The sequence below is a fragment of the Rhagoletis pomonella genome, unplaced genomic scaffold (genome assembly GCF_013731165.1).
Source record: "Rhagoletis pomonella isolate Grant_MI unplaced genomic scaffold, Rhpom_1.0 Rhpom_scaffold_00013, whole genome shotgun sequence".
In the NCBI taxonomy this organism is placed as follows: domain Eukaryota; kingdom Metazoa; phylum Arthropoda; class Insecta; order Diptera; family Tephritidae; genus Rhagoletis; species Rhagoletis pomonella.
In genome coordinates, this window is record NW_023458567.1 from 14,716,298 (window position 1) to 14,736,717 (window position 20,420).

The window sequence follows — 20,420 nt, forward strand, 5'->3', positions numbered from 1 at the left end:
AGCGATCAATCAAATTAAAATTAAAATTTAATTTAATCAATTTCTAAACGTACGTACATATGTACATATGTTTGTATGTATGATACATACAGGTATGTAGAAATATACATATAAGTAAAAATAAACATGTACATACATAAGTATGATTACCATTTATTTATGTGTAAATATTGAAATATTACAAATATTAGTGTATGAATACGCATACAGTATCTAAATTAAAGTTTAACTAATCTATATTTACACTTACATACATACTAGTTACCTACGAACTGTCGAAAATATATCTAAATGTTAGCTTAGAGTGTAAAGTTGATAAGTCCACTTTCTATGAAAACTTAAATTTGACACAGGAAGCGATTTGCAAATTACTTTCTTTTTGCACATTTCTATGCATTAAAATTCCGATGTGTTAAGTCCAAAAAAATTCCAGAAAATCCGAAATATTCAAAAGAATGCAAGAGATCTTCATTAACTTCGAACTCTACCGATTGGCATTAAGTTGTGTATTATTACTTCGAATACGCAAAAATGTTGTTATCAAGTTTTTGAAGAACTACTTCTCTCCTATATAATTGGAAAAACTGGAATTAACAAATCTTCACTCTAAGCTAGCGATATGTATTTTGTAAAAATGTTATAGTCAAAAAATGTTTCGAAACATTCGAGGATTTCCTTTTTTCCAGTTTAAGAGAATAACGCTATTGTTACTTTTATGGTTTTTGATTTTTTACATATAAAATCAGTAGCTAAATACTTTTTTAGGTTAGTTTTATGTGCTACTTCTAAGTTAAGAAATTTAGATCTAAGTTGGTACGCGTTTACTTCCACGGCAAGGAAAAATGCTGCGCTTACAAGTAGACTTTTTTATCCAACTTAATGTAATGTAATTAAAATTATTTTTTAATTTTTATTTATTTAGAATTAATTTTTACGCCATTTGTTTTAAAGAATCTCATACTTTATTACCATCAGCCTTTTTATTAAAACATGCAAATGGTTGAATTGGTTTTTTGAATGATAATAATACCCTGTTTCCATTATGCCAGTCCTGTGGTGCTAGCACACTTAGGGCCGTTTTCTCAAGTAGGTTTTAAAAGTTATCTGCCCGTTAAATAGAAAATTTGTTCTGAAAAAGTGTTTGAAGACTAGATAAATCTTAAAACCTCCTTGAGAAAACGGTACTTGCGAACAACTTTCGCAAAAGAGAGTTAACTTATATTCGGCAGTCGATGAGTTATTCCAGCTTTGTAAAAACGGCTGTTACTGTCCATAACACTGAAAGTCAAAATACGTTCTATCTCGGATTTAGAAAGATGTTGTTTATGTGAGATTACAAAACTAAGGTAAAAACTGTGTAGAAGAGATTTCAACCCAAAGCACTATTCAGCTGAAATTACTTCTATTCTTCTTCTTCTTCCTAATTCGCGCTGTGACCGCCCAAGCGATTTTGGTTGAGCTCAACAAAGCACGCCAGTCGTATGTTACAAAAAATTTCTCACAAAAAATCTTATACAGTTTAGTGGCGGCGTTAAGTTGAAGAGGCCCTACATGTGTGACAACTTCAGGATACACACATGTGAGCACCAAATATCTTTACCTTTGCAAAATTACTACTTTGTCTGATGTACATATGTACTTATAGCTCACTCCCGGGGTAATATAGATGCACTAGTAACGTAAGATGCCAGGTGCAAATTCCGTTTATATCAATTTTAAATTCTTTTTAGGTTTCGTTTACGTAATTTCCCCAGAAGTAGACATATGCAATAGCTAATGTGTTTTACTGTATTTTCTATTTAAACGAAATCTCATCTTAAATTATTAACATACAATCACATATATACTTACATACATATGTACATATCGTCGATGTTTTTGCAAAACCGGCCATCGCCCAATTGCAAAACCGCCTATCTTACGGCACTCAAATTTTACAGGAGGGCGAAAAAACGGTTTATTCTTTGAAGACATTGCCTTCATAGGCGGTATTTTCTCTAGCTTTTATTTTACAAATCTGTTATTTTAATAACGATTTAACGATTTTTATGCATAAATCTCGATGCCTGGAGTTCAGGGTTACCAAATCTCATTTTTGCCGCAACACCGATTTAGGCGGTTTTAAAACTGGTCGATAAGCGGTTTTGCAAAAACATTGACGATATGTATCTGTATGTACCTACATACATATATACTGAGTTTATATGGATGTATATATACATTATTACTAACCTAGGAATATCGCCGTCCGTTGCGGGGAAGAGCGGTCAAACTATGTACATTCTTGCAGTTTTCTTGCAGCCTTCCAAATTTTGACTTATAACTATAGGTATTCTATGCAAAGTACAACTAAGTTCTTTTCTTACTCCATAGTATAATCGTCGCTGACAGGGCTATACCTGTTGGTATAAATTGCAGTAGCACGAGGGTTCGTTTGTGACAGCGGTGTCCTATTAAATTGATTGCGCTGCAGCATTTGGCGGTGGCATTCATGCAAGCTATTTATTTCATTTAAACTTCTTTGTTTTGTTGCAGCATGAAAATTAGACAATGGATTGAACGTGGTAAAAAATTCATTCGTACTACTCATATCCGTTCCAGCGGTAAATGGCATGCCATTGTTGCTACAATCATTGACATCAATATCGTCATCGTCTTTCTTGCGCTTCAGTATAGCCGAATGCATTTCACGTGAGCAGCTCTGACCGCGCGATTGTGCTCGCTGCACCTGTAGTATGGGTTCATATTCATATAATTGTCTCATGTAAAAACGATCCAAATCAGCCTTTTTATAGTAGTCTTTTAGGCGCGCAAAAGCATTGCTAAATGTAAATAAAAGATATCATGGAATTATTACTTATAGGAACAGCAATTATGCTTTAAAAGACTCACCTAAAACTTATATTGTGTTTGTACATCAGATATGCCACTACAATTGTGAGGCACTTCTGCTCGCTCCCGTTACAATCAATCACTAAGATAGTACCACCTGCTTGTATAGCTTTATTTATGAATCTGACTGCGCGATAGCAATTCGGCAGCACTGTAGTCAAATACGACTTTTCGCCAAAATTCAAATCGATGGCCTCAAACTCTTTGCCAAATTTGAGTGAAGTACATGCCGGATGACTAATATACTCATAAGAGTCAAATGCATCAACAGCAGTATTTTCGGTTGAGAGTTTAAATATCGGCGAAGGATAGTATAATTCTTGTATGTGCTTATCGATGATAATAATGTGTGTGAAGCCATGAGAGCGCAAATTTTCCTCATTCCAAGCTATGAAATTCTTTGTCAAGTATATTCCTGGCATCACATTATCCACAGCCAAATCGAGCGAAGAGAATACAGTGGCTGATGCGGTCGCTGTGGGGAACTGTGCTGATGTTTGTTCGCATTGCCGTTGCTGTGGATACGTTGTTGCATGCATTTCAAGTGATATTAGTTTTTGCTGTTGTAGTGTTATGTTTAGGGGTTGCAAAGGTGGTGCTGCTGTAGGTAGCGTTTGTTGCATTATTTGCAGCGGCTGTTGTTGCGCTTGCAATGCTAAGTCTTGATGTTCTTGTTGCTGTTGTAGTAGCGGAGCGTTTACACTTGGACGGTGTTGATAAATATGGTCATCTAATGTAAGCGAGGCATTGTGTTCAGGCGAATAGGACATCGTGTCATAGCAGTTAAATTCAACAGAAGACATCACAGGATTCCCGGGCAAGGTCTAAAAAAAGGAATTTTTTAAATACATACAAAAGTATCAATATCTGATGGTTTCCACTTTAACCTAATTGTCGCACAATATCATTTCAATTAATACGTGCTGGTTGATTGTATTGACTCCAAAGTTGACACTCCGCCGATTTTTTTTGCGGTCACAACAATAAAAATATCACTTCCCACTTAAATTTATACGTTCTTTCTTTGGTTACAATTGTATAGCAAGGACCCAGTAAACTACAAAACGTCTGCTTATTTCCCCAAAAACGTAAAATTTCTCTACTAATTTAACATCAACAAATTTTAAGCGTTCTCTTCCGGTACTGCAAATCCGACGCAACATCTAAACGTCTTATCAACAAGCAACGTGCCAAGTACCAGAAGACCATGCTGTGACCATAGTGCTTTTAGCAGCCGCATGAACAAACCACATACATTCATGCATACGTACACACATTTTTCGCGCTAATTCACTGCATACAGAACTCAATATGTAATGCATAAACAACACTACAAACTTACCATGTCTTGTTTGCAGCAAACGATTTCGCTTTTAAACGATTTGTTTTGCAATTTCCAGCTTAATTTAGTACACCTTTTTATTGTATTGCCTTTTTTTATTTATTTTTTGACCACTCAAAGCGTTTCCCATACACGGCAAAAGAGGCGGCAAACGTGCGAAAAACCTGAATTTTGGAGGGTACTTGATTGTTGTTGTGATGTGTTGTTGTTCCTTGTTTTCACTACTTGAGCGCTTGTATCGGATTTTTCGTTTGACTCTTTAGCACAAATTTTACTGGCTAGCAAATGTTTACCCTGCAAATGTGCTTTTTCTATAATTTTATTATACTTGGTTGGAAAAATTATTGCAAAAATCGCCTTAAAAGCACACTACAACCGATTTTCCAGCATGTAGTAAAATTCACACACCACAAGAGAAGTGAAAATAGGAAAATGCACCACCGACCGATAGCAACCTATAGGGCTCTGTCACACGGTCAGTATTTATTGACGTGATCCAAGTATCGCGATATTTATTGACGATGGAGCATGCAGCATTGATGAATCGTGATACGGATCATGAACGAAAGACACAAGATCACGTAAGAACAAGAGAGTGAAAAAAGTCGATTTTTTTAGCGGGTTCTACGCCATCTTGTTTCACTGGAAAACGAGCGAAAAGTAAACAAAGCAAAGAAAACAACGAAAACCAAAATTAGCCAAAATTATTGTCAGCCACTTTAAACGCACAATTTAGGTGAAATGATGCAACAAAATGCTTTAAAATGTGTTGTCATGTTGAATTAACTCTTCTTTACTTGAATAAAAGTGTAAAATAGTGGTGCTTGTGATGTAAACAAACGCCCAAGCTGACCAGCCCGCTTTCGCAAACTTTTTTCTCAAAACCAGTTACAAATACAACGTCGCGTTCTTACGTGATCTTGTATTTTTGGTTCATGATACGGATCGCAAAATATTTAGAAATTTTAAAATCTGGATCATGGATGGAAATACGGTCAATAAATATCGATGGTGTAGCATTTTAAAAACGCGATCCACACATTTCGTCAGTAGATCTTGTCCTCTCATAATGCTAACATCGAAAAAGTATGCGTTCTGCCTTCGCTCTCGGCGCTTAAAACCTGTCAAAACAAAGTAAATGTATTTTAATTAACATTGGAAATTTTAAAAGAATTGTGGAGCGTTATCTATAGAATATACGTACAAAATAAAAAAAAATTCTTGCGCCATATTAAATATTGAACATGTAGTATTAGTTCGCGATCCATCAATCCATCAATATGCATCACGATCCAAATATCGTGATAAATACTGACCGTGTGACAGGGCCCATAATTTTTAGGGTTTTTTTTAGGCAATACGGGCCTGTGCCAAACAGTAACTTTTTTCACGGTGGGACGGGTGAAAAATTTGCAATGGTGTACAAATAAATTGAATTTTGCTGTGCCAAATGCAAAGTAAAATTTTGACAGTTGAAAAACCAAAAAAATGCTCGTGCGAAAGCTCTATTTTTGTGTGTTGCTCAAATTGTTAAAATTTATATTTATTTTATAACTTGCAAGTTTCGTAGGCTTTTTTGTGCTTTTGCAGCTTTCATTTTCATCTTCACTCTTTATTACTAGCCGTCTCCACAGGATAAAATTTATTGCAGTCCAACTGTCATCTTGGTTGCTAAATATACAGCCCAATTCTTTATACTCCCGGGGAGTTTGTTCTTCGGGAATTTGTTTCTCCCGAAAAAGAAATCCTCCAATAATTAACTGCCAGGGAGTAGAATTTTCCCCAAAAATTTGGGAGGGGTAAATTCAAACTTCGAAGAAGTTTTTTGACACTTTTTTGAGAGCTCAACTCCGTCATTTAATATAAAAAGTCCTCAGGGGATTTTTATTCATGATAGGAGGAAAGGGAAAAGAGAGAAAACTCCCAGGGAGTTTCTGTTCAGAATCGGCCTGATAAGTTATGTGTATCAGTGGCAATATTTGTGAGGGCTTTTTATATATTGATATAAGAATTGTAAGATGGCTTCTAGAACGTATTTGTGCCGGATTTAATTGCTTAAACAATTTAGAAAATATGCTTTTTTACATCCAAGTACATAATAACAAATATTTTAACAGAAAACAGCTCAATTTTTGCTTTTATATAAAAATATCAATAATGTTAAAAAAATGTAGCTGTCAAACTACCAAATTGCTGGCAATAGATGGCAAGATATAAGCTCTACTATATATTGCTCTAATAAAAGTATCAAGATATAAATTGTATCCTGTGGAGACGGCCAGTTATAGCTGAAATACAATGGCTTTGTTTCTTTTCTTTTCTAGCAGATAATAATCAGGAAGAAGAAGAATGAGTTCTTCAATCTAGTATGCAAAATCTTCATTAATTGAAATTAAATTATTTAGTATGTATTCAAAGAAAACAAACTCTAAAGAACCCCCGAAATTCAAACCACGGTTTTTAGTATACCATTTTAGTTTGCGCAATCAACGACATGAAACAACCCGGTTCGCAGCCATGATGCAATAATACAGGTGTCATCAGTTGGCAACTTCTCGCTCTAATTCCGCCATATTGACTGCCTTAGGTGAGACAATTTTACTTCATTAACAATTCTTTGCCTATTAATATAGTTGAATATTTGTTTATTTTTTCTCAGTATACACATTTTTTTTCTTTAAAAGGTATTTTATCTTATTTTATTTCATTACATTACGAATATACTATAAAAAAGCAAATTTTGTTTAGGAAAAAATGTGGAATTTTATATTTTTCCCCCAAATGGGGCTTAATTTCTTCCCGTTTTTCTTCTCGTTCTACTGTGCTAAGGCAGTGTCAAATCGAGCTGTCACAATTGATACCACCTTGTATTATTGCATCATGGTTCGCAGCTAGCTTATTTCACCACTCAAAAAATCGGAAAAATATCGAATCGGAAGCTATCGACTAATCCAAACATCGTCGACTTGATCGATTAAAAAGCGGCATCTCTTTATCACTGGCATTCACGAAACATGGCTGATAAGCGAAAAAACAAAAAATCGGTATGAATTAATTGTAATTTTAGGGAAATTATATTTATTTATATTTTAATAGAAAGAAGAGATTGCGCGGGAATTCGACCTGCCCGAAAGAAAGTCGAAAATCGCTACTATAATGAAACAGGATGGCCAGGCATACTGTATATGTCGTACCTCGGACTGCTCGCGTTTCATGATGTAAGTTCCCAAATTATTTGGAAGAATGTCATCTTATCTTACCTATATCCTACAGCGGCTGTGATGGTTGTGAGGAGTGGTACCATGGCGACTGCATCAATATCACTGAGAAAGAGGCCAAACACATTAGGCACTATTACTGCCAACGCTGCAAAGAGGAAGATCCCAGTTTGCAAACTGTGTTCCGTGTGGTGCCAGTCGAAAAGACTGCGGCGCCAATTGGCGCTGCTGGTGTTAATGACACGGATAAACGGAAAAAATTAAAGGACCAAGTACCACCGAACATTATTGGATCTGCAGCAGTGGTTGGGAATAAACAAATGATAAATCACTGCGGTAACTGTGACGGCTGTCGGGCGCCAAGCTGTGGAATATGTGAGTCATGTCGCGTACGTGGAAATGGTCATAAACCAAGATGTGAAATGCACGTATGTCAGGCACCACCGATGCAAGCATCACAGCAACAACTAGTACAACCACAAATACAACAAACAAATCCTCCTTCAACATCCGCACAGACGGCCAGTCGTCATAAACGTAAAGAAAAGCAACCAAAAGAGAGGATGAGAAAACGGAAACGTTCGTTAAGCCCGGAAGTTTTCATGAATCCAGAATTGGAGGGTATACGACAATGCTATGGACCACGATGTAAACATAATGCAAGGCCACAATCAAAATACTGTAGCCATGAGTGCGGCATTAATTTGGCAACTAATCGCATTTTTCAAGTAAGATTGCTTGACAAATTGTATTTGCTTTTGGTCCATGATTCAATAATAGTATTATTGAATCATGCTTTTGGTCTATACAATTTCAAATATATTTGAATTTTTAGGTTCTGCCGCAACGTGTTCAAGAATGGAATCTATCTAGCTGCCGTGCAGAAGAAGAGAACAAAAAGCAATTAGATCAAATACGTTCTAAACAAGCTGTGGTACGTTTTGCGTTGGCGGAACTGGACAAACGCCATATGGAGTTGGATATGATTGTAGAACGTGCCAAACATAGCACGCTGGATCAGAATCGTTCACAAGATAATAATGACATCGAAGATGAGCAATCGATGTACTGTATCACATGTGGCCATGAGATCCATTCACGAACAGCGATTAAACACATGGAAAAATGTTTTAATAAATACGAATCGCAAGCCTCTTTCGGCAGCATTTTCAAGACACGTATCGAAGGCAATTCAATGTTTTGCGATTTTTATAATCCGGCTAGTAAAACATACTGTAAACGTTTGCGCGTGCTTTGTCCCGAGCATTGTAAGGATCCGAAAATAAGTGACAATGATGTATGCGGTTGCCCGTTGGTGGCAAATGTCTTCAAGCCAACTGGAGAGTTTTGTCGCGCACCAAAAAAGAGCTGTTTCAAGCACTACGTTTGGGAGAAGATACGACGCGCCGAAATTGACTTGGAGCGTGTACGTCAGTGGCTGAAAATGGATGAGCTGCTTGAACAGGAAAGGCATATACGCCATCTTATGGCCTCACGCGCGGGCGTATTAGGCCTTATGCTGCATTCCACCTATAATCACGAAGTAATGGAGGAACTTTGTCGGCAGCAATACTTCAGTAATGCAGCTTCAACATCAGGGGACATGGTAATTAATAGTTAAGTTTATTTATAAAAAGAGAGCGAAAATAATGAAAATATTATGCAAGAGTATTTTAATCGTATAGCTGTAAGAAAAACAAGCAAGTAAATAACAACGAATGCAAAGCAATTGTATTTTGTTTACCCAATGCAAATGGATTTTTTAGCTTACTTTCGCACTTGAAATACTCAATAGTGTAGTTTATAATGCTTTTAATAATCACATTTATTTTATACAAAATATATATACACGGTGTAAGAAAACATAGCTTCGTGGGAGGCTATGTAAGAAAATTATGTAACTGCTGCATTTTTTATATAAGTATGTATGTATATATGTATGTATTTTATGAAAACGCTTCATGTCAATTTTGTTATAGCGAAGTAAGTTATTAACTTTTATAACCCATCACATAAGGCAAGCGTTCCATTTGCCTCCATAAATTTGTACGCACCGCTTCGAAGCAACGTGTCGCATCTATGTAGATTGTCTCGTGGCGACGTGCAAGATATTCATTTACCGTAGCTTCATTGCGCGAGAAATATCTCATCTATTACATCGTAGAAAACAGAAAAATTAATTTTAATGCCAAGACTATTTTCATCGAGAGTATTATAGCTAAAAGGTAAGAGTTCTCCTAAATACTTCGAACTCTTACCTCATGTTCTATATATTTGCATTTATTTTGTGGGCATCCCAGATCTGGCTTTGTCACTAAGCGTCGCAGTGCCATTAATTCGGGACACTGCAAGTACACAAGTTTATTGGGTGGAATTTTGAATTTTTCAAACATTTCTGTGAATTCCTCAACATTATGGGGATAATTGATCAATACCCAACCCTGACGCAAGGCATCCATTTGTGCCAAGCGCCTTTGTATGATCTCAGCTACGACCATCGATTTATCCTTTGCCACATTGTCGGCGAATGCTTTATGCAACAATCTTGACAAGCCGTCGTTGAGAAAGAAAGTTGCATGGATTAGTTGGTCAGCGTCAACTACGAAAATTTCGTATGTTGACAATTCAATCAATTTTTTTTCTCAAAAATATGACTTACTATAAACTAAATTGAAACGTTTTGTCATAGCCAATGCCTGAGTTTTCCGACCAGAACCGCTGCGGCCAAATACGACTATGCGATGATGGAAGCGGCGTGGTAGTTGGTAGTAATCTGCAATAAGTATTTTTTTCAAATAATTTTGACTAGATTAGATAAATATATACATAGCTTCAGGTCAATGTTGTTGAACAGTAGAGCTTCTGGAGAATGTTGCAGAGATGACTTATTTCATATTTACCTATATTGCTGTTCGTATAGCTTGCTTTTAGGCACATATGATAAAACTCGTCGGCAATGCGTCGTATATTTTTGGCTATCCAATGCTGTGGGTTGGTAGGTCGTATAAGGCCAATTTCGGCCATCAAGCGCTTCGTAAAAAAAGTTTTTTTTTCAGCTTATCTCTATAATACTAACTACATCGTAATGCTTTCTTACCGTTATAATTTCAATTATTTTATGTTTCTCGAAATAAACCATTAGTTCTGCAGAATACTCAGCCATTGCCAATTTTTGTATGGGAAAATACATGCCTTTGTATTTAAACGATAATATCTAATAGTAGCATCAAAGTATAAGGATATTTTTTAATATCACCCGAAAAAAGTAAACAATAAATTTGTGTGACAATGAACAAATATGTCTAAAAATGATTGCAAAAGTGGAACGTTTATGTTTCAATACAAGTCTTATGTAACAAAACTAGATTTTACTTAAAGTTTTACGTGGTGCCGGCACCAACATTTTTATGTAAAGGAGGAGGTTATGTTACGAGCCAAATTTCTTAACCGTTTTAAAATGTATACCTACGGTGGCCATATTTATGGGGGCCGAATACGGGACAAAAAAATTGGTGTTATCAGTTTTTATATATCTCCTTTAGTTTCCGAGATATTGGCTACAATTTTTTCGATAATTTAATAAAAATTTAGTTAGTAATGCAGTCATATTAAACTAATCAATATCTTGGAAATGGTGTTCTCCATTTTTGTATATCTCCTTTAGTTTCCGAGATATTGAGTAAAAAGTGTCGTTAATTTAGTAGAAATTTTGATCACATTTTGTCGTATTTCATACAAACTGGCTGCCAAATTGTGAAAAAATTACGCTTACGACAGAATTTTACTAAAGAAAATCCTTCATAAACTCAAAACTAATTAACAATAAACATTAAAATTTAAAAATTAAATAATTTAAGAGTTTTGTGAACTAGTAACATTTTCAGAGACTTTGCAGAAAATCTATTTTCGCGTTTTTGAGAAATTGTATACCAAACTTCAATCGCGATTTCCCACAACTTACCGAAATTAACATACGACAATCTTTTATCCAGGCGATGATTTCTGTACGTGTTGACTCGCCTTCGATTACACACAATTGAATCATTCAGAGTCATGCCAGGAGTCATGTAGGTGTAACTAACACATATTTATTTTCCCAAGCACATCCAAACGAGTCAGACGCTCCGTTGTTGTTGTTGTTGTAGCATACAAATTCCCCAAAGACTTTTTGGGGAGTGTTGTTGGAGTGACAGTCCTTGGCCAGATATAAATCTGGGTCGTTCCGATTACGTAGAGCCGACTGTCGTGGGAATGCTGCCTATTAAAGTAACTTCTCAAACTTATAGGATATTTTTTTCGAAATTTGTATCCCACAAAATTTGTTACAAAAAATCCTTAAATTTTAGTACAATAAAGTGCAAGTTTGAAGTAGCTAGGATTTACCGTTAATTTTCGGATTTTTTTTTCTGACGGTGTTACACATTTTTTTCGTACAAAGTATAATATGTTCTATAAGGTTTTTAAAAGAGAAGCAAATGAGCAGCATTATATTAAATTATAACGAGCTACAAAACTTCAAACCAAATTTGTTTCTAAAGATTCTGATTGAAAAGTTTATATATTTATATGCACCCCTATTCTGCAACTCTTTCGTATTCGGATGTTGCTAAATTTTGTTACCAAAATTGTCACCACTTCTTGCAACCGCAATTCTATTTACCTTGGTAACGTTTTAATTTATTCTGCAATTCAGCTATGGAGTTTTGTTGAAATTCTGGTGTTGCATATTTCACGGGGCAATATTTTGTTACCTGCTCATGAGATGGTAACAAAATTTACCGGTTACAAGAGTGTGGAGAATACGAAAAGGGTTTAAAAATTGAAAGTAACTTTACTAACTGGTAACAAAATTTTTGTTTTCCAACGCAGAATAGGCCTGCAAAAGGAATACAGAACATTCGCCGTCCCGTATAAATTAAAGAAATTACCAGAGCAATTGGTTAAAAACAGAGGACAGGACGGATGGTCACCGCATGTATACCCATAGTGCAATATTCACACCCTGTGTTAAAATTCTTTTGTAATACCAGCCTTAGGCTGTGTTTTTGTTTACTGATAAGAGAACGTAAACGCTCTACTGGCACAAAATTATCGAAAATATTTAATTTAAGTGTGTTGCGAAATAAGAAATATTTGTTTATAATGGCATTGATACCACCTGTAACGCGTCTCACTTCATCCGTTATACGCATATTGGGGTGCAACCCAGGGCCAATGACATTGCAAGGCACGAATACTTATCTACTGGGCACCGGCAAAAGGTAGGGGAACACAAGTCAAAATTCATCAGAGATATGCTATGTATATGAAATTTCCCTTTTTCTCCCAAGCCGCATTTTGATAGACACTGGTGATATGGATGTCCCAGAGTACATTAAACATTTGCAAGGAGTTTTGAAGCAGGAGCAGGCGTCTTTGAGCACAATTATACTTACTCATTGGCATCACGATCATGTGGGTGGCGTAAAGGATGTACTGAAGACGTGTGCAGTTGGCGGTATGATTTAAACCAAGTATGCCCAGCGCAGGGCACTTGCCTATAGAATTCTGCCAGCGCAGGGCACTCGCCTATAGAATTCTGCCAGCGCAGGGCACTTGCTTATGGAGTTCTGCCGGCGTTGAGCATGCCTGATTTAAACAATTTCACATTTGCGCCAATTTAGTTTCTATTTACATATCCTCAGATTGTCGTGTTTACAAATTTCCGCGCACTGATGCGGTAGATGTGTGCCCAGAGATTCCCGCTGACATTAAGGTACATCCTTTGCATGATGAACAGAAATTAAGTGTAGATGGCGCGAACGTGAAAATAGTACATACCCCTGGACATACAACAGACCATGTTGTTTTGACCACAGACGACGGTATACTCTTTAGTGGCGATTGTATTTTGGGTAAGTTTTTATTAAAGAATTAACTATAGTGTGAGCTATTTTTACCTTGAACTATTCTAGGCGAAGGTACTGCTGTGTTCGAGGAATTATATGAATACATGAAAAGTTTGCATAAAATATTGGACATGAAGCCCGCAGTTATTTATCCAGGACATGGTAATATTATTGAGGTAAACAAATTGAATATAAATGGAATGTTTTTTCTATAATTATTGGTGTGTTAATACTATAAAATATTTTTAAAGCAACCTGTTGACAAAATTCATTATTACATCGACCATCGCAACCAGCGTGAAGACCAAATAATGGATTTCTTTAGTCGTAATTCTAATAAACCTCTACAAGCTATGGATGTGGTTCATGATGTATACAAAGAAACTCCAGAGCAATTGTGGCCAGCTGCTGCTTACAATGTTGGACATCATCTAGAGAAATTACAGCGTGAGGGAAAACTAAAGTTCATAGCTCAAAACGATGAAAAATACTACGAATTTCAAAAAATCAACACTTTGTAGTATAACGTATACGTTTGCAAAATAAGACATTTATCAGTATAATATGGAAAGTCCCTCTTGTTTTTTATAAATCTTATAAGGTTTATATATATTTTATATGAAGAATTTAACTTTAGTGTTAAAATACATTTTTAGTTGAAACATTTTTGCTCACTTAACTAGTTTCTGGCTGGAAGGTAATAGTGTCATCTTTAAAATTGTGCACATCATCATACCATATATCATCCGATGAGCCGGTTAACGCTGCAAGCTCGTCTTCGAATGTTGTGGGGAAAGGTGGTGAGGTTTTTTGTTTTCGCAGTGGCAATATAGTATCATAAATGTATACAAGGCCATTGGTTGGGCCAGGTATGGCGCTGCCTTGCACCCACATCACATTATATTTGGTGTTGAGGCGCCATATACGCATACCTTTCGCAATACGCCAGCGGTTGCCCATATGTCCAGGCATTTTGGTACCCGGCCAAACGCGGCCCTTCTCTCCACCACCACCAATATTACCAGGACGTCGATGTGTTTTCGTAACACCGTGCGAGGCGGGCATGCCCTTAAAACCGTGACGCTTTACTACGCCTTGAAAGCCGTGGTCCACGCTATGTGAAGTAGATTAAAGGGTTTATTTGTACATTTTAATTGAAAATAAAGTCGTATGTAATTTATAACTCACGTTTTGCCTCGTACATCTACAAAATCACCGACCCTGAAATGCGCTACATTCAGCGGCGTGCCCGCTGGTATTTTTGCCTCTGGAGAAATTATAAATCGCGCCAGATTACGCTTTGGCATCACACCCGAGTCACGAAAAAGTCCACAATACTCTTTGGTTAGGGTTGAGGGATCGACTGATTCGGCACCCACCAGTAAACAGCCATATTTATTAAGATTGGCCACCTTGGGTCTTTGCGCTGGCTGATATTCGTGAGGAGGTATATAACGTATGACATGGTTGTCCACGACCTGCAGCAAGGTAGTACGGATACGCTCGCCACTTTTTAACCAAAGTGGATATTGACCAATTTTTCGCGCTATAAGGCCACTGCGTCGTGCTTTCTCGTGCCATGGTTGTCGCTCAAATTGTTCTGTTTTAATCAAAGTCGATTGATCGTAGGAAGATACACCTTTTATGAGCGCTGGGGGACCATATTTATCTTTTATAACTTCTTTCAGAAAAGACTTGTTTTCACCGCTTATTGTTGTGTCGCGAGCCTATTTATAAATCGACGTAGATACATTATTTAATGGCATCTAAATGTTTACACATTAGATATACTTACCAATCTTTCTTTCCGTACAAACCAGTAAGGGTTCCTCAGGCGAGGTCTTGTTAAATGTCCTTTTTCACGCACTTGTGTAACCGCCACTGGACTCAGCCTATAGTGGTTCGGTGATAGAAATTTGAGGTTAGATTTATGGAGTACATTTTTATATAGTTAAAAACTTTATTATTATATCAAACTTACCGCAATTTGTTTAAATCAATTATGAGCGTGCGCAACATTTTGTTTATAATAAATTACGCTGAATTATAGTAAGTTTCTATTCATCTAGCAATGTTTTTCTTTTGGAGCAGATGAGCGAATCCACAATCACGGTTGCCACCTTTTAAAAAAATTACTAACTGAAAAAAACAACCAAATCGAAAAAAAAATCTTATCCACTTATCTATTACAAAGAACGTAAAAGTATAAGAAGAGATACATTTACGTTCTTTGTCTATAACAAAAAGCAAAACTTATTACAAAAAAAAAAAACAAAGATTCAACAATTTTATTGAGCTCGAGGCCGTTTTTTTAATGCAAATCTTGTGGAAAAACAACATTGGCTGCATTTCTTTATTCATTCTGAACGTTTGGAATAAACTTTTTTGTTTATTAATTCTTTAGAACGTTCCTGATGAAACGTTGACGTATATTTCCAACGCATTCTGTTTATTCCGGCTGTGAAATGGGATTATCCGGAATGTATAAAGAAACGCAGCCATTAATTTACATTTCGGTAGAAATTATAGCTGCGATTTCAGAAAACAAAAATTATTGAAACTATTGACAAAATCAAACTTTAAAGGCCCGTTTACATACAAGTTGCGTTGGGGCTAGCGTCGCTTTGACAGCAGCGCTAGTAACTGATGAACTTCCAGCTCAAATACAAAATTGTGAAAACGTTGGTACCTTCAAAAGGCTGCTACTTGATCATTGTAGAACATTGGCTATCAGATAGAAACTAGTCCTTTCCATCCGTACTAGCTGGGTGACTCTGGATTTAGTCCATTCAGATCACCCATAATATATGAAATAAGAAGGTCGGCATGGAAACTAGTCCTTTCAGTCCGACCAAATAGCACGACTCTGGATTTCGTCCATTCAGATCGCCTGCCGGTAGAGAAGTTTATAAGAAGCGGCTTGGAAACTAGTCCTTTCCAACCGCTCAGTTGTGGCGGCTCTGGAAATTACACTCTTAGACCGCATATCGTACGTGATATATTTACGGTACTGCTTGGAATCCCGTCCATTCCAACAGCATCGAGAATATGCTATCTTAGTTAAATATACATACTATTATATAGCTTAGAAGGAAAAGTGTAACAGGTTAACTTATTTTAAGCATTAAATTTAATTCAAATGTATACACGTGAATGTATATAGGTCAAATGACTATAATAAATAAATAAATAAATAAAAAATAACGCCCGTGCTTGCTACAATGAACACTTAGCAGCAAATACTTTGCTCATTAAATTAACATACTAGCAAATTAGAAAAAATAAAAGAAAAACAAATAAAGGAAAAACAATCAAGTTTGGTTGGGAACAAAGAAGAGTGGCAACCGTGTCCCAATCATTACAAAAGTTGCCAGCCTTTTTTTAATTGATCTAGAGTAAAAGCAAATACAATTGAGGTGCGATTTTAGATAAAAAAAAATTGTAATATCAATTGCTGAGCTATTAAATAAATTTCAGTTTTCTTAACCTACTTAATTACAGATTTTATAAAAAAAAAGATTACAATTAGAAACATCGATTGTACACATTCCAACACTGTGTTGTATTTTGTCAGCCACTGAACACCCATGCGCATTGTTTTTGTAGCGAATCACTTGCCAAATTTTGACATTAGTTCGGTTGAAGGAGGAGCAGCTGTAGAATTTTTTATTTTTTACTTGGGGAAAAATATATAATTTCAGTTATTAGTTAAGAAATATAGAATATAGCTAAAGAATCGTACAATTTGTAGCGTCCACAAAATTTTATATATTTTGTGCAAACATAGAAAACGTAACGTGCAATGGCCGGAATGAATAATTATTCAACATTGATGTGAGCCAACCAGAATATAAATTTTGTTTCGCAATGGATTGCAGAAGTCACAATTTTAGCTAACGTTCTTCCGTTTGCAGGTACGCGACAAACCAAAAAAATGAGGACGATGACAGTGATGAGCCCGAACATCAAACGCGACTACGTAATATTTATAGTGCAGGTCAGGTGCAGGGATCAATGATGGCCACATCAAACGTTACAACTAGTGCTAGTAGTCATGTGCCACCAAACACATTAAATTTACAACGTTCACACATACAGTAAGTGGTTATTGTTTCCTAAAAAAAAAATTGGTAAAAATTAAATATTCCATTTTAAGTTTACCGGTACAAGATGACCGCCATACACAAGCCTATCTCGACAGTTTGGCCGGTTCCGCACATGACGTGACGGCAGGCGGTTTAATAGGAATGAAGTATGTCAACTCAGAGCGTGATCTCTCATTACCATTAGAAAAGCATAAAGCGCTCGAAAACTACTATGACAGTCAAGAGGATGGTGAGCTCTAACTTATAAAGATAAGCTAAGTTTGTATTAGTTCGTACCCACCATTGATGTTCATTTTCAGTTTTGTTTTGCTAGTTTAAACTTGTTTCTGGTTTTAAATATTTATTGTTTGTTTACGTTCTAATTTGCTGTTAAGCAAGACCCACATTCTACAGAGGCTTTGTCGCTGATGGCGGCTATAAAGATGAAGCAGGTGTTACACGTACGTAGAATTTTGCTAGGCATTTGTTTATGGGTTGTGTGTGCGAGAAATTATAAGAATTGAACTAAACGCATGTAAAATCAACTTTTCTGTACACTTGCCTGACAAAACAACGTAAAGAGCTCTTCTCCTTACGCATTCCCACTTTTTTATTGGATAATAACAATGTATATAAAGTTGAATTTTAACCACCGTAAATCTATTTTTTTATAGAGATTTCCATTCGGAAGTATCTCGGCATAGGTGTTCAATGGGTCAGCTTGGTTACCGAAAATCTGCTCAGTCACCCTTTTATCGTATTGCGCAGACAATGCCAAGTTTACAATGCTTCCAAACGGTATAGTAAAAAAAAATAAAAAATTAATCAATGGTTATAATTTTTATGTATACTCGTAGTTATCATCTGCATCCATTTGCACTCGTGCCCAGCATTATACACCTGCATCGGCGGCAAGGTGTCACTACGCTGTGGAAGGGCCTAGGCAGTTGTTTGCTAGTGCGTGGAATGTCGTTGGCTGTGGATGATGTTGTATCAAAAATTACCCAGTGGCCGAAGTAAGCGATTTGTTTGTTTTGTGAAATGTTGCAAAATATACCAATGTGTTGAGTTTGTAGTATTACTTTTGTAATTTAAAACAAATGTTTTAGGCTACACCTTTTAACATGTTATTTATTTGTCAGGGAAGTGGACAGCCGGACATCACTTAAACGATTTGGTCAACATTTAATTTTGAAATGGTTTGTAGTTTTCAATGAGAATGTAAAAGTGTTACACTTATAACTTTTTCTTAAACTTGCTTCAGCGTGAGCATTGCCATTGTGATGCCCTTTTATTCCGCTTCTTTAGTGGAGACGGTACAAAGTGATATAGCTAGCGAGAAACCCGGACTCTTTGATGTCTTCCGGGAAGGCAGTTTACGCTTGCTGTATTGGAGCTCACCACAAAAAGGGCGTATGTTGCCTGCGTGGGCTTTGATAGGCCCTTGCATGTCCGTGGGCATTACCAAATATCTGTTTGGGTAAAATAAAATACAATACACAATTAAAAAATATCTCATTTCGTATACATCTCCTTTAGACTTGTTATCAAGGGTATTTCATCGCGTATAATGCGTCGACGCATTCAACAAGCCCAAGAACGTAAAGGTGCAAAATATAAGGATGACTCCTTGGAGAATCAAAATGTTGAAATTTACTCGAATCTTATTTCAATGCTAACAACAGAAATTATATTCTATCCCTTTGAAACGATTTTGCATCGTATTCAATTACAAGGAACACGCACTATTATTGATAATCTGGATAATGGCTACGCTGTTGTGCCTATACTAACCAATTACCAGGGCGCTATCGATTGTTATCGCACCACTGTGGCAACAGAAGGGTTTTCGGGTCTCTACAAAGGATTTGGCGCCATTGTTTTGCAATTTGCTGCTCATATTGCCGTTATAAAGCTTACAAAATGGGTAGTTACACAGATAACAGAAGTGGTTTCCAGTCGGCCACCACAAAAGGTGATGCAATATTATAATTTGGATCGTGGGCTCGCCTCGAATTCAACCACAATTTCACCTAGTCTTAGTTCCAATAGCGAGTTGGACGTGCAAAGCTTGGGAAATCACTCAGTGGATTAAATTATTTTGATGTGATTGAAACTTAACGACTTCTGCGTACTCATACGTATTCACGGAAAAAATCATGATATGTGTTATATATATATACATAAAATAGATAAAAACTGCTTTCTAGTTACAAGCAAAAATTACACAAAATTTAATAATAATATTGTATTTAAACGATAGAAGTAGCTAAATTGCATGATTATGTTATGCAGCATTAATTAGAACGATAAATAATGTAAATTTTGTTAATTTTAAATTAAAATCGACACATATAAAATAATAGTGCGATGAGTTTTCATCTTTTTTGAAAAGTTAAATTCACCTTAATAGTTTGTTATAATTTCGACACCATGCGCGTACGGCTTAAGGACTGGTGAAAATTTTTAGACAACGTTAAAGCTGAAATTAAAGCGCAGTTAGTCAACGACGTAGCGTAAACGTAGGTTGACGTACGTAGCAGCATATCAAACTTACTGTTGATTGAGAGAGATAGAAGCAACGGCAACGTCACCGCCATGCGGTGGTGAGTTTTCGGTTACACGCGAATCCCATAAGGTAGATCGTGTCTGCGTTAACCTACGTCTACGTTACGTCGTTGACTGTTGGAGCTTTTAGTCAAGAATGCAGGACGTATACTGAAACGCAGTCTGTATACGCAGAATTTTGTCGATTACTGGAGCCCTCAGTGTTGCTTGCTACAGTGTTACCGCTCATCAATGCCTTTTCATAAACTTACCTGGTCAACTACAATTTTTCACGCTATAATAGATCGTAGCTAAATATAAACTACTTAGTTTTCAACAAAAAACCTTATTCAATAGTAAACTTCAAATATTTTAAACGTATTTTGAATAGGAAGTTATAACTTTTTACCATCTGCAAAACTGACGAAGTGGCAACCATCTATAGAAG

The 20,420-nt window shown here is 36.3% G+C and overlaps 6 protein-coding genes across 8 annotated transcripts; 3 read left to right on the forward strand and 3 right to left on the reverse strand.

The window, feature by feature from the left end:
* Nucleotides 1-2,150: 2,150 nt before the first annotated feature.
* LOC118748858 lies at nt 2,151-4,674 on the reverse strand. The gene is made up of 3 exons (XM_036483569.1): nt 4,235-4,674; nt 2,893-3,716; nt 2,151-2,822 (listed from the first exon to the last, which is right to left on the reverse strand). The coding sequence occupies exons 1-3, from the start codon at nt 4,235-4,237 to the stop codon at nt 2,363-2,365; spliced, it is 1,287 nt and encodes a 428-aa protein (XP_036339462.1). The 5' UTR covers nt 4,238-4,674; the 3' UTR covers nt 2,151-2,362.
* A 2,494-nt stretch (nt 4,675-7,168) lies between these two features.
* LOC118748856 (CXXC-type zinc finger protein 1-like) lies at nt 7,169-9,200 on the forward strand. Its single transcript, XM_036483566.1, has 4 exons — nt 7,169-7,278; nt 7,331-7,452; nt 7,508-8,180; nt 8,288-9,200. The coding sequence occupies exons 1-4, from the start codon at nt 7,249-7,251 to the stop codon at nt 9,071-9,073; spliced, it is 1,611 nt and encodes a 536-aa protein (XP_036339459.1). The 5' UTR covers nt 7,169-7,248; the 3' UTR covers nt 9,074-9,200.
* A 243-nt stretch (nt 9,201-9,443) lies between these two features.
* LOC118748365 (adenylate kinase-like) lies at nt 9,444-10,690 on the reverse strand. Its single transcript, XM_036482739.1, has 5 exons — nt 10,550-10,690; nt 10,353-10,482; nt 10,112-10,225; nt 9,711-10,051; nt 9,444-9,602 (listed from the first exon to the last, which is right to left on the reverse strand). The coding sequence occupies exons 1-5, from the start codon at nt 10,640-10,642 to the stop codon at nt 9,444-9,446; spliced, it is 837 nt and encodes a 278-aa protein (XP_036338632.1). The 5' UTR covers nt 10,643-10,690.
* A 1,586-nt stretch (nt 10,691-12,276) lies between these two features.
* LOC118748864 (beta-lactamase-like protein 2 homolog) lies at nt 12,277-13,878 on the forward strand. 2 transcript variants are annotated; one of them, XM_036483577.1, is made up of 5 exons: nt 12,277-12,713; nt 12,783-12,949; nt 13,116-13,346; nt 13,407-13,516; nt 13,592-13,878. In XM_036483577.1, the coding sequence occupies exons 1-5, from the start codon at nt 12,415-12,417 to the stop codon at nt 13,859-13,861; spliced, it is 1,077 nt and encodes a 358-aa protein (XP_036339470.1). In that variant the 5' UTR covers nt 12,277-12,414; the 3' UTR covers nt 13,862-13,878. The 2 variants fall into 2 exon arrangements, with proteins under 2 accessions (XP_036339470.1, XP_036339471.1); XM_036483578.1 differs by having other exon boundaries at nt 12,280-12,713; nt 13,137-13,346.
* A 54-nt stretch (nt 13,879-13,932) lies between these two features.
* LOC118748863 (39S ribosomal protein L3, mitochondrial-like) lies at nt 13,933-15,478 on the reverse strand. Its single transcript, XM_036483576.1, has 4 exons — nt 15,322-15,478; nt 15,136-15,232; nt 14,529-15,067; nt 13,933-14,454 (listed from the first exon to the last, which is right to left on the reverse strand). Exons 1-4 carry the CDS (start codon nt 15,357-15,359, stop codon nt 14,016-14,018), a joined length of 1,113 nt encoding a protein of 370 aa, XP_036339469.1. The 5' UTR covers nt 15,360-15,478; the 3' UTR covers nt 13,933-14,015.
* Nucleotides 15,479-16,903: 1,425 nt separating this feature from the next.
* Nucleotides 16,904-19,788, forward strand: LOC118748865 (solute carrier family 25 member 46-like). 2 transcript variants are annotated; one of them, XM_036483579.1, is made up of 9 exons: nt 16,904-17,174; nt 17,255-17,437; nt 17,497-17,675; nt 17,821-17,886; nt 18,100-18,223; nt 18,283-18,441; nt 18,568-18,624; nt 18,690-18,905; nt 18,965-19,788. In XM_036483579.1, exons 1-9 carry the CDS (start codon nt 17,143-17,145, stop codon nt 19,518-19,520), a joined length of 1,572 nt encoding a protein of 523 aa, XP_036339472.1. In that variant the 5' UTR covers nt 16,904-17,142; the 3' UTR covers nt 19,521-19,788. The 2 variants fall into 2 exon arrangements, with proteins under 2 accessions (XP_036339472.1, XP_036339473.1); XM_036483580.1 differs by lacking the exon at nt 17,821-17,886 and having other exon boundaries at nt 17,143-17,174; nt 18,965-19,520.
* Nucleotides 19,789-20,420: the final 632 nt, after the last annotated feature.

Excerpts from the sequence above, each read along its gene's own strand:
- LOC118748858 (XM_036483569.1), bottom strand. Across the intron at positions 2,823-2,892 it reads AAACACAATATAAGTTTTAG|CAATGCTTTTGCGCGCCTAA; the intron begins GTGAGTCTTTTA and ends ATTTACATTTAG.
- LOC118748365 (XM_036482739.1), bottom strand. The coding sequence starts at position 10,642 with ATGTATTTTCCCATACAAAAATTGGCAATGGCTGAGTATTCTGCAGAA. Across the intron at positions 10,483-10,549 it reads AAATAATTGAAATTATAACG|CGCTTGATGGCCGAAATTGG; the intron begins GTAAGAAAGCAT and ends TTTTTTACGAAG. Across the intron at positions 10,226-10,352 it reads CTATACGAACAGCAATATAG|ATTACTACCAACTACCACGC; the intron begins GTAAATATGAAA and ends TACTTATTGCAG.
- LOC118748856 (XM_036483566.1), top strand. The coding sequence starts at position 7,249 with ATGGCTGATAAGCGAAAAAACAAAAAATCG. Across the intron at positions 7,279-7,330 it reads AGCGAAAAAACAAAAAATCG|AAAGAAGAGATTGCGCGGGA; the intron begins GTATGAATTAAT and ends ATATTTTAATAG. Across the intron at positions 7,453-7,507 it reads GACTGCTCGCGTTTCATGAT|CGGCTGTGATGGTTGTGAGG; the intron begins GTAAGTTCCCAA and ends TATATCCTACAG.
- LOC118748864 (XM_036483577.1), top strand. The coding sequence starts at position 12,415 with ATGGTCACCGCATGTATACCCATAGTGCAATATTCACACCCTGTGTTA. Across the intron at positions 13,347-13,406 it reads TAGTGGCGATTGTATTTTGG|GCGAAGGTACTGCTGTGTTC; the intron begins GTAAGTTTTTAT and ends GAACTATTCTAG. Across the intron at positions 13,517-13,591 it reads GACATGGTAATATTATTGAG|CAACCTGTTGACAAAATTCA; the intron begins GTAAACAAATTG and ends ATATTTTTAAAG.
- LOC118748863 (XM_036483576.1), bottom strand. The coding sequence starts at position 15,359 with ATGTTGCGCACGCTCATAATTGATTTAAACAAATTGCG. Across the intron at positions 15,233-15,321 it reads ATTGATTTAAACAAATTGCG|GCTGAGTCCAGTGGCGGTTA; the intron begins GTAAGTTTGATA and ends GAACCACTATAG. Across the intron at positions 15,068-15,135 it reads TTGTACGGAAAGAAAGATTG|GCTCGCGACACAACAATAAG; the intron begins GTAAGTATATCT and ends ATTTATAAATAG.
- LOC118748865 (XM_036483579.1), top strand. The coding sequence starts at position 17,143 with ATGGCCGGAATGAATAATTATTCAACATTGAT. Across the intron at positions 17,676-17,820 it reads CTATGACAGTCAAGAGGATG|CAAGACCCACATTCTACAGA; the intron begins GTGAGCTCTAAC and ends TTTGCTGTTAAG. Across the intron at positions 18,224-18,282 it reads GTTTACAATGCTTCCAAACG|TTATCATCTGCATCCATTTG; the intron begins GTATAGTAAAAA and ends GTATACTCGTAG.